General features: G+C 35.1%; 1 protein-coding gene across 1 annotated transcript in view; it reads right to left on the reverse strand.

Annotated features, from left to right (window-relative positions):
- Positions 1 to 12,940, reverse strand: part of FCHO2 (FCH and mu domain containing endocytic adaptor 2) — a 123,333-nt gene that overhangs the window by 51,592 nt on the left and 58,801 nt on the right. Inside the window, exons 10-11 of the mRNA XM_057494400.1 lie at positions 11,696 to 11,768; positions 6,164 to 6,188 (exon numbers count right to left, since the gene is read on the reverse strand). Of these exons, the coding sequence (XP_057350383.1) occupies positions 6,164 to 6,188; positions 11,696 to 11,768 (98 nt within the window). The remainder of the gene's footprint in view (positions 1 to 6,163; positions 6,189 to 11,695; positions 11,769 to 12,940) is intronic.

Below are 12,940 nucleotides of genomic sequence, written 5' to 3' on the forward strand. Positions count from 1 at the left end.
AAGCATTCGACAAAATTCAACATCTATTCATAAAAACACTCAACAAAATGGGTATAGAGGGCAAGTACCTCAACAAAATAAAGGCCATATATGATAAACCCAAAGCCAACATCATACTGGACAACGAGAAGCGGAAAGCTTTTCCTCTGAGATCGGGAACAAGACAGGGTTGCCCACTCTCCCCACTGTTATTCAACATAGTACTGGAGGTCCTAGCCACGGCAATCAGACAAAACAAAGAAATACAAGGAATCCAGATTGGTAGAGTAGTTAAACTGTCACTATTTGCAGATGACGTGATATTGTACATAAAAAACCCTAAAGACTCCACTCCGAAACTACTAGAGCTAATATTGGAATTCAGCAAAGATACAGGATACAAAATTAACACACAGAAATCTGTAGCTTTCCTATACACTAACAATGAACTGATAGAAAGAGAAATCAGGAAAACAATTCCATTCACAATAGCATCAAAAAGAATAAAATACCTAGGAATAAACCTAACCAAGGAAGTGAAAGACCTATACCCTGAAAACTATAAGACACTCTTAAGAAAAATTAAAAAGGACACTAACAAATGGAAACTCATCCCATGCTTCAGGCTAGGAAGAATTACTATTGTCAAAATGGTCATCCTGCCCAAAACAATATACAGATTCGATGCAATCCCTATCAAATTAACCAACAGCATTCTTCAATGAACTGGAACAAATAGTTCAAAAATTCATATGGAAACACCAAAGACCCCGAATAGCTAAAGAAATCTTGAGAAGGAAGAATAAAGTCGGGGGGATATCACTCCCCAACTTCAAGCTCTACTAAAAAGCCACAGTCATCAAGACAATTTGGTACTGGCACAAGAACAGAGCCACAGACCAATGGAACAGAATAGAGACTCCAAACATTAACCCAAACATATACGGTCAATTAATATTCGATAAAGGAGCCATGGACATACAATGGGGAAATGACAGTCTCTTCAACAGATGGTACTGGCAAAACTGGACAGCTACATGTAAGAGAATGAAACTGGATCACTATCTAACCCCATACACAAAAGTAAATTCAAAATGGATCAAAGACTTGAACTTTAAGTCATGAAACCATAAAACTCTTAGAAAAAAACATAGGCAAAAATCTCTTAGACATAAACATGAGTGACCTCTTCTTGAACATATCTCCCCAGGCAAGGGAAACAAAAGCAAAAATGAACAAGTGGGACTATATCAAGCTGAAAACCTTCTGTACAGCAAAGGACACCATCAATAGAACAAAAAGGTATCCTACAGTATGGGAGAACATATTCATAAATGGCAGATCCGATAAAGGGCTGACATCCAAAATATATAAAGATTTCACGCACTTCAATGAACAAAAAGCAAATAATCCAATTAAAAAATGGGCAGAGAAGCTGAAGAGACAGTTCTCTAAAGAAGAAATTCAGATGGCCAACAGACACATGAAAAGATGCTCCACATCGCTAGTTATCAGAGAAATGCAAATTAAAACCACAATGAGATATCACCTCACACTAGTAAGGATGGCTACCATCCAAAAGACAAACAACAACAAATGTTTGCGAGGTTGTGGAGAAAGGGGAACCCTTCTACACTGCTGGTGGGAATGTAAATTAGTTCAACCATTGTGGAAAGCAGTATGGAGGTTCCTCAAAATGCTCAAAATAGACCTACCATTTGACCCAGGAATTTCACTTCTAGGAATTTACCCTAAGAATGCAGCACTCCAGTTTGAAAAAGACAGATGCACCCCTATGTTTATTGCAGCACTATTTACAATAGCCAAGAATTGGAAGCAACCTAAGTGTCCATCAGTAGATGAATGGATAAAGAAGATGTGGCACATATACACAGTGGAATATTATTCAGCTATAAGAAGAAAACAAATCCTACCATTTGCAACGACCTGGATGGAGCTAGAGGGTATTATGCTCAGTGAAATAAGCCAAGTGGAGAAAGACAAATACCAAATGATTTCACTCATCTGTTGAGTATAAGAACAAAGGAAAAACTGAAGGAACAAATCAGCAGCAGAATCACAGAACCCAAGAATGGACAAACAGGTACCAAAGGGAAAGGGACTGGGGAGGATGGGTGGGTAGGGAGGGATAAGGTGGGGGAGAAGAAAGGGGGTATTATGATTAGCATGCATAATGTGGGGGGTGGGAGAAAGGGGAGGGCTGTGCAACACAGAGAAGACAAGTAGTGATTCTACAACATTTTGCTATGCTGATGGACAGTGACTGTAATGGGGTTTGTGGGGGGGACCTGGTGTAGGGGAGAGCCTAGTAAACATAATATTCTTCATGTAATTGTAGATTAATGATAACAAAAAAAAAAGAGAAAGAAAAGGGGGATTACTCCCTGATAGGATAAAACTAACTGCAAATCAACGATTAGTGCATGCTTTACATATCCTTAATTTTGATCTTTTAAAGGGTTTCAGATGATCAGCTATGGAGGTACATTTTTCTGATAATATTCCTTTCTCTTAAAAAAAAAAAAAAAAGCAGTTCCTGTGTGGTGTGATCTCCAATAGGTTCTTCACAATGGTATAAAGGGCATATCAAAGTGTGAGAAAAGGGTTTGTTTGTGTTTATACAGAGGATCAAAGCCTAATTTGGCTACCCAGAAAACGAATTAAGATACGATATGAAGAAGAACTTCCAACATCAACATCCTCTGGAAGAGTCATTCCAGAAGATGATCATCAAAAAACTTCAACAAAGATCCTGGCACTGTTGCAGTTGTAGCTGCATTCATCCCACAGGTTCCTGGACTTGCCATTGGAATGAAGAAGGAGATATCTAAGCTGGCCTGTGCATACAGGAAAACAACAAATTTGACTGGATCTATACTGTCAGAACTCAACCAAGAATTAAGAGAAGTGCAAGTTGCAGCGCTCCAAAATCGTGCGACTATAGACTATCTACTGTTAAAAGAACATGTGGGATGTGAACAGTTCCCAGGAATGTGCTGTTTTAATTTGTCTGATTTTTCTCAAACTATTCAAATTCAGTTAGACAATATCCATCATGTCATTGATAAGTTTTCACAAATGCCTAGGGTACCTAAACTGGTTTTCTTGGTTTCACTGGATATGGCTGGTAATTGTAGGTCTGCTTTTGTTATGTAGCTGTATTCCTATTATGTTAATGTGTGTACGCAATTTAATTAGTAGTTTAAAACCTATACATGCTTATGTTACTCTACAAGAAGATATGTCAAAGAAATAATCAATCTTCCCATGTTTTCTTCCGTCTGCTACTTCTATAGTTTCTCTTCTTCCTTCCTAATTACAACCCTTTAGTAGAATTCGTGCCTCATATAGAAAATTACCGAGTATCATAATTCTTCCAAGTGGTAAAAATACCTCAAGACAAATGCTGGGCATAGAAGCCACAGGGCATAAATCTGCAAAGAAGTAAAAAGCTAACCTTTTCAAAGAATATTGCTTCTCTCTCACTTACCAACTTTACATTTCCCTGTATGGCCCCAGAAGATGACTGGTTAGCCAGAGACGGGTAAGATTCCTCAAGGGAGGAACAACTTAAGACAGGCACAGTCGCAGGGGGGCCACCAGGTGAGAAATTGGGATCAACAGAGGTGAGGCTTAGAACCTCACCCCCCGTTTTGAGAGAAATATTCTGCATCCGTGGATGTTTTGTTGCCTTTGTCTAGTTTGGATTAATACTTAGTCTATAGGCACACACCTGATCATCTACATTTGCCCTGTTACAGCACTAAATTATGTTTTCTACCTTTATCTTGCATCTACCTACCACTTCAGCATTTTATTTTAAAAAACAATAATAATAATAAGGGAGAAATGTGGGATTCACATATAAATCAAGTATAAAAATCAAACGAATAATCATATCTGACTTGATTGTTTATAGTTCATGATGCGTGATCAAAACTGAAAGTTTCTGTGATATGACTGCCCTTGCACTGTTCACCATTTAAGAACTTATTCACTATGTAAGAACTTGTTCACCATGTAAGAACTTGTTCGTTATGCTTCAGAAGATTGGAGACTGTTGAGAATTAGGCTTGGGTTTGATTAATGATTGTTCACTGAGTCCCCTATACAGAATTTTATTCTTGTTAACAACCATTTGATCAATAAATATGAGAGATGCCCTCTCAATCAATCAATCAATCAATCAATCAATCAATCAATAAATAAATAAAAATGGGCAGAGAAGCTGAAGAGACAGTTCTTTAAAGAAGAAATTCAGATGGCCAACAGACACATGAAAAGATGCTCCATATCGCTAATCATCAGAGAAAAGCAAATTAAAACCACAATGAGATATCACCTCACACCAGTAAGGATGGCTACCATCCAAAAGACAAACAACAACAAATGTTGGCGAGGTTATGGAGAAAGGCGAACCCTCCTACATTGCTGGTGGGAATGTAAATTAGTTCAACCATTGTGGAAAGCAGTATGTAAATTCCTCAAAATGCTCAAAATAGAAATACCATTTGACCCAGGAATTCCACTTCTAGGAATTTACCCTAAGAATGCAGCGGCCCAGTTTCAAAAAGACAGATGCACCCCTATGTTTATTGCAGCACTATTTACAATAGCCAAGAATTGGAAGCAACCTAAGTGTCCATCAGTAGATGAATGGATAAAGAAGATGTGGCACATATACAAAGTGGAATATTATTCAGCCATAAGAAGAAAACAAATCCTACCATTTGCAACAACATGGATGGAGCTAGAGGGTGTTATGCTCAGTGAAATAAGCCAAGTGGAGAAAGACAAATACCAAATGATTTCACTCATCTGTTGAGTATAAGAACAAAGGAAAAACTGAAGGAACAAATCAGCAGCAGAATCACAGAACCCAAGAATGGACTAACAGTTACCAAAGGGAAAGGGACTGAGGAGGATGGTTGGGAAGGGAGGGATAAGGGCGGGGAAAAAGAAAGGGGTCATTACGATTAGCATGTGTAATATGGTGGGGGGGCGCCACGGGGTGGGCTGTGCAACACAGAGAAGACGAGTAGGGATTCTCCAGCGTCTTACTACACTGAAGGACAGTGACTATAATGGGTTTCACGGGGGGGTGGGGATTTGGTGAAGGGAGGAACCTAGTAAACATAATGTTCTTGATGTAATTGTAGATTAATGATACAAAAAAAAATGCATGATGAGTACTAAAGTAACTGCCAAATATATCTGCTGACTTTTTCAAGGGTATAACAATCAAGTGGTAAGGTAAATGTTGTAACTCCAAAAACACCCTGTTTCTAACCCTAAAATTCATTAAAGTCTTTATTTTCACTGTAAATTTATCAACAAATCATAATTTTCTTATTTCTAAGCTGAAATAAGAAAGAAAAATACTAGTTTTACTTTAGTTCAGTAACATCAAACACAATGTTTTACAAATTTACTTTGGTACAACATTATGCTGTAGAGGACCAAAATGTTTTGGGAATACAAGAAACAAGTTACACAGGGAAGAACAATAAGCAAAGGAGACAGCTTGAGTGTACTATACTTATCAACATGGCCAGTGTCTAATCAAAATTTGAAAAATGTGTCTTGTCTGCACATTGTTTACACCATTTGGTAAATCTACTATCCTACTGTAACCCCAGGGGACTCCATTTGATATCTTTTTAAATTATATATTAGAAATATATTTAAACAAGAAATATAAAGAAACTTTCTTCAAAACAAAACAAAAAGCACACAAAATATTAACCGTGGTTGTTACTGCTTTTATTTTCTAAAAATGACAATCTCTTACACAAATACATGAACAGATAAAATAGTATTTTAATAGATATAATAAATTAATTAGTGATATCATATTTTAAAATAAAATATGCAGGTTTGAGATCTGGCATGTTGCCAAGAAAAAGCAACATGCTATGGTACTACTCCAGTTTTAAGAGTAAAATGTCCACTTTTTAAAGGTAGGCAGAGCTACCTCCTGTTTAATAGGAGAGCATCTGGCAATGTAAATCAAGAAATGCATCTTACTGTAATTATTAAATTAATTTAAAAAAATAATTTTAATGATAAGTTTACCATAACCTGGTTCAACCCAAATATGCTGGGTATTTCCTAATGAAAACAACTAATTTTGATTGTTTGAATCAAAGTAAAATATACTTACAAGTGAATCTGCATCAGGGCATTCCCTATTAAAACAAACAAAATATTAGAAATAGTCAACTATTTGAACTATCTAATAACTACACTATATTAAAAGGGTTGGCTTAACTTATATTTAACTGTAACTTTTACTTAAACTCTACAACTCTAAAAAATTAGAAAAATCAAATTATGAAGATTAAAATATACCAAATAATTTTAAAATTCAAAAGACATTCCTATACCCATAATACATGACAAAATAAAACACAAATAGCTTACAGGTATTTTAAAAACTACTTTTAAAAGAACTTCTTTTCCATGAATACACATATGAATCACATCAAGGAAGCTGTCAGTTCTACAAGGATTTCTAATGGCTTCTAATTCTTCAGGTAGAGATGGTTAAAAAAATTTCCCTCTCAAAAGAAAGCTTGGCTTTAACAAGGTCTATATTTATATTTATTGGTAAATAACATCTTTAAATGAAATTTTTTTTAGACTTTGGTTTCATCTGAAATATTTTCTATAAGCTAGTATACATAGCAGTCAAAACTACTTTTCTCCAAATATATTAACTGAGTAAACTTCCAGTTGAAACAGCTTTCTAAAGTAATATGTAATATAGTTGAGAACTGATATTTTATCTTTTAACTGATAAGCAAATATCAATTTGGATATAAACTAGCAAAAACTTATTTTAAATATAAAACTAAAACATAAAGATGACCAACCAAATAAAGAACTAAATATGTAAAATTAAAGACACTGAGGCTGTGAGGAATAAGGTTAAAATTCCTATATATACATTCTAAAACAAATTCTCAAAAATTAGAGTGCATATTTAAAAGGCATTTGGCTTGAGACAGTTAGTGCATGGAATACCAGAAGCTGCCTCCTTAATAACAGACTGAAAACACAGGCACCAGGTATATTTTAAGAATAATGAGCAATAATAAAACGTACTAAGTATGCAAGATAAACAGGTAATCTCTCTCTATCCAAAAACAAAGCACAAACCAGAAAAATGTACAAACTGAATTTTGTTACAGGAAGACAGGATAAAATAGACTGAAAAAGTGAAAAAACAGGGAGAGTACTATACTGCTTTTAATCTAAATGGAAACAAAAAAAGAAATGGGTAAATGCAAACCCCACAGTTCTTTATAGCCACTTAAAAGTCACATAAAATAGCAAATTTGGAATAACATCTTATTATTGATAAATGAGGAATATTTTTTTATTAAGGTATCACTGATATACAATCTTATGCTCAGATTTCAAATGAGCGACACTGTGGTTACTACAATCCCCCTATTATCAAGTCCCCGCCGTATAGTCCATTACAGTCACTGTCCATCAGCATAGTAAGATGCTATAGTCATTACTTGTCTTCTCTGTGCTATACTACCTTCCCCGTACCCCCTCTATATTATGTGTGCTAATCATAATGCCCCTTGATCCTCTTATCCCTCCCTTCCCACCCACACGCCCCAGTCCTTTCCCAAACTGTTAGTCCATTCTTGGGTTTTGTGAGTCTACTGCTGTTTTGTTCTTCAGTTTTTGCTTTGCTGTTACACTCCATGGACGAGTGAAATCATTTGGTACTTGTCTTTCTCCACCTGGCTTATTTCACGGAGCATAATACCCTCTAGCTCCATCCAGGTCGTTGCAAATGGTAGGATTTGTTTTCTTCTTATGGCTGAATAATATTCCATTGTGTATATGTACCACATCTTCTTTATCCATTCTTCTGCTGCTGGACACTTAGGTTGCTTCCATGTCTTGGCCATTGTAAATAGTGCTGTGATAAACATAGGGGTGCATATGTCTTTTTGAATCTGTGATCTTGTTTTCTTAGGGTAAATTCCTAGGAGTGTAATTCCTGGATCAAATTGTATTTCTATTTTTAGTTTTTTGAGGAGCCTCCACACTGCTTTCCACAATGGTTGAACTAATTTACATTCCTACCAGCAGTGTAGGACGGTTCCCCCTCCTCCACATCCTCGCCAGCATTTGTTGTTGTCTTTTGGATGTCGGCTATCCTAACTGGTGTGAGGTTATATCTCATTGTGGTTTTAATTTGCATTTCCCTGATGGTTAGCAATGTAGAGCATCTTTTCATGTGCCTGTTGGCCATCTGATTTCTCCTTTGGAGAAGTATCTGTTCAGATCCTCTGCCCGTTTTTTGACTGGGTTACTTGCTTTTTGGTTGTTGAGGTGTGTGAGCTCTTTATATATTTTGGATGTCAACCCTTTATTGGCTCTATCATTTATGAATATATTCGCCCATACTGTAGGATGTCTTTTTGTTCTACTGATGGTGTCCTTTGCTGTATGGAAGGTTTTTAGTTTGATATAGTCCCACTTGTTCATTTTTGCTTGTTTCCCTTGCCCAGGGAGATATGTTCATGAAGAATTTGCTCATGTTTATATTCAAGAGAGTTTTGCCTATATTTTCTTGTTTGAGTTTTATGGTTTCATGACTTACATTCAGGTCTTTGATCCGTTTTGAATTTACTTTTGTCTATGGGGTTAGACAGTGATCCAGTTTCATTCTCTTATATGTAGCTGTCCAGTTTTGCCAGCACCATCTGTTGAAGAGACTGTCATTTCCCCATTGTATGTCCATGGCTCCTTTACCATATATTAATTGACCGTATATGTTTGGGTTAATATCTGGATTCTTTATTCTGTTCCACTGGTCTGTGGGTCTGTTCTTGTACTGGTACCAAATTGTCTTGATTACTGTGGCTTTGTAGTAGAGCTTAAAGTTGGGGAGCGAGATCCCCCTACTTTATTCTTCCTTCTCAGGATTGCTTTGACTATTCGGGGTCTTTTGTGGTTCCATATGAATTTTAGAACTATTTGTTCTAGTTTGTTGAAGAATGCTGTTGGTATTTTGATAGACATTGCATCAAATCTGTAGATTGCTTTCGGCACAAATGGCCATTTTGACAATATTAATGCTCCCTACCCAAGAATGTAGGATGAATTTCCATTTATTGGTGTCCTCTTTAATTTCTCTCGAGAGTGTCTTGTAGTTTTCAGGGTATAGGTCTTTCACTTCCTTGGTTAGGTTTATTCCTAGGTATTTTATTCTTTTTGATGCAATTGTGAATGGAACTGTTTTCCTGATTCCTCTTTCTGCCAGTTCATCGTTAGTGTATAGGAGTACAACAGATTTCTGTGTATTAATTTTGTATCCTGCAACTTTGCTGAATTCTGATATTAGTTCTAGTAGTTTTGGAGTGGAGTCTTTAGGGTTTTTTATGTACAATATATCATGTCATCTGCAAACAGTGACAGTTTGACTTCTTCCTTACCAATCTGGATGCCTTTTATTTCTTTGTGTTGTCTGATTGCCAAGGCTAGGACCTCCAGTACTATGTTGAATAAAAGTGGGGAAAGTGGGCATTCTTGTCTTGTTCCTGATCTTAGAGGAAAAGCTTTCAGCTTTTCACTGTTAAGTATGATGTTGGTTGTGGGTTTGTCGTATATGGCCTTTATTATGTTGTGGTACTTGCCCTCTATACCCATTTTGTTGAGAATTTTTATCATAATGGTTACTGAATCTTGTCAAACTCTTTTTCAGTATCTATGGAGATGATCATGTGATTTTTGTCCTTCAAATGAGGAATATTTTATCAAAAAACCTATGCATACTCTGAGGAAATGATCCAAGAGAGGCCCTGAAATCGTAAATTCAATCCCTCTATAGAATCAAACCAATTAAGATATCAGAACACTTCTACTTCCTTCTTTTTTAAAATAGAGTTTAAATATAAAAGTTAAGTGTAAAAGTTCTAAATAGGTCATTCATTGTCTGGCCTTATGCCAGAGTGTGTCAGTCTTCATTGTACATCACTCCTATTTGCCTTCACAGTGCCTATAATGAGAGCTGCAGATGAAGACCTATGAAGAACAAGCTCTTCAGCAGGACCCCTCTTCTATAACTGCTGGCATTTCAAATGCCTTCAGCCTATCAGAAGCAAAGCCAAGAGCCTTTGGCATTTTAAGCAAAGTGAATTCTAAAATTTTTTCTGCCAAGAAGTGTTGAAAGGTAAAGGTGGTATGGTGGTTTAAGCATTGGCTTTCTGCCCTGCTTTTGGTAGAACTATTCCAATATCCTAGCCTAATGACTATATTGGAAAATTACTCATCATGAAAACCTATTTTAAAAGCACAGAATATTCAAAAATATTATATGCTCCCAGAATGAACAGCTATTAAAACTGTATGTCATAAAAAATGTTCATTTAAGGCCATTACTCTTTATGATATCATCAATAACAGAAGAACTGGCTACCTTAAAAAAACTGATTTACAAATCAATTGTTTGGACTGCAATATTTGTTTCCAATGTTATAAAACGAGATTATAGACTCCATCCCCTTAACCAAATACCCACTTCATAAATACTCAAAAAAAAATTTGCAGAAATACTATCTATACATAGAAATCATTTTGTAATTGGTCTTGATTTGTTAACCAAATAAAACTTGGCAGGGGAGGAAGAAACAAACATTTTGAGTGGTAGAAACTCAAGATGATAATACAACTAGGTAGGAGACAAGAACACCCAAAGTAAAAAATGTTCTCATACTGAAAACATAAGTAAGTGCCCAGCAAAATAAGTACTGCAAGAGTTCTGTGATTATGCTAGAGAGGCAGGGATTTTAAATGAATTTTCAGCCAACATTACTAGGTCAAAATAAAAATCAAGACTTTTGATCAGTATCTCTTCAGTCTAAAAGGGTTGAGTAATTACAGAAACTAAGCTTCCTTTAATTCCAGTTTATTTCTGGTTAATCAAAGCTCAATGATTTTCAACCCCAGGTATACAATAGTAAATCACATAGGCTGCTTAAAACAATACAAAACAAAAATGATGCTGGGCCTTGTGCCCTGAGAATCTGGTTTAATCAGTCTAAGGTGAGGCCTGGCATGAATATATTTAACTTTCCAGGTAGTTCTAATGTGTAGCCAAGGTAGAAAATTTCACTTAGTTAATACCAGTTGAATTTCTCATATGCTAATTATATATGTTTTGTATACTAATTTGTTTTTTCAAAAGGTAAATTGGATTTATACTCTATCCTCCATCTAAAAACGATGACCTAATGTAAATGTGTAAAACATGTTAGGGCTTGTTTTCTTCCCCATTAAACATTTTCCATGTATGTATATATAAGCCTATATGCTTAAGATTTGTCTAGAAGAATTTTCATCAAATGTTGACCATGGGTTTCTTAAGCATTAAGATGCAAAAGAATTTTTAGTTTTCTCTGAACTTTCAATTTTTTAAAAATATGCATGTATGATTTTATAAAATAAGTGTCTTTGGTTGCCACTTCAAGACACAAACCTTTCATATTAAAATTTTAAAATACGAAAAGTTAGTACTTGTAACTAAAACCAGAGGAACCAGCAAATGTTTAGAAAAGTTTGTATTTTTCCCATTATTTCCAAAATAATTTTTTCAAATTCAAACAATGGTTTTATTCTTAATTATCATAATAGAAAGGATTTTTACAATATTTAATATACTTACACAGACTCTGCATCCTTTTCTTTTTTAATTATTCCTGGCAAACCAAAAGTCTTTCTTTTCCTTGGTTTTATACCTTAAAATAAATGTATATTGTTACAGAAACATTAACTGTTCCTGATAAATACATTATAAACTCAAGAGTATATCTTGTATCTTGATGCATAATTTGTTCATAAACTGATATTAAATTAGGATGAAAGAAATAAAAGAATCAACTGCTAAGCCCTAATATTTAAATCAGAATTATAGTCTGTTTAGACTTCTCTCATGCTAACATAATACAGCCTACTATTCAACAAAGGGTTATAGAATATTTACTTGATCAATGACATTGTCTTTTTTTCTCCTAAGCCTCCCTTAAATCACCTCAGGCAAAATAAGCATTTGCAGATATCATAAAACTTCAAAGAAAATATATCAGCCATGTGTTATATTTTGCTGTAAATGCAGGTCAAATCATGTTTGTTGTCTAGAGGGTCCAAAATACAAATACACTGTTTAAATAAAAAGATATAACAGACCCATTAACAATAAAACATGGAAAACTTTTAAATATGGCATTCTTTTGCCCATGTTTTCTCTAATATAAACAGTAAGTTGATCTACCATATATGAGGAACAAATATCTTTATTTTGCCTAATATGGCAATTCTTCCTCTTCTTACATGACAAATTCTTTAAGGGTCAGTCATGCTATTGACTGTGGATGGATTCAGCACTTAAAGTTTAGCTGCTTACCCTTGACAACTAGAGCACAACTAAGCTAACTTCTCACTTTATACACAAGGGAACTCCAGGATATTTTTTGTTTGTTTTTTTAACTCTGTGTTATACAATTAGTAAATACTATAGCCAGGATTACAACCCAGGTGTCTTAGAACAATGTACTTATTTTCATACAAATCTAACTCCCTGACCGTACAGTTGCATAGCATGTTATAATATTTTAAAAATCAAATACATTTTTATTCTCACACAGTAGGCATTAATTATTATCCACATTTTACAATAAAAGTGAAATTTTGAAAACTTAAATACTTACGCTCTCAAACAGCTAGCAACTAAGTATCCCAGAGCTCTCCTAATTACTCCAATAATAACCTTACAAATGACAGCAAACCGTTTTTCCAAATACTTACACAGGTCTTGGAAAACATAGAAAACTCCTTTCAAATTATTTCTAATAGCTCACAAAGTGAGATGCATAAAACATGACAAAAATAGCAGGTATTTCTTGGGTTTCAT

The sequence above is a fragment of the Manis pentadactyla genome, chromosome 2 (genome assembly GCF_030020395.1).
Source record: "Manis pentadactyla isolate mManPen7 chromosome 2, mManPen7.hap1, whole genome shotgun sequence".
Lineage (NCBI taxonomy): Eukaryota > Metazoa > Chordata > Mammalia > Pholidota > Manidae > Manis > Manis pentadactyla.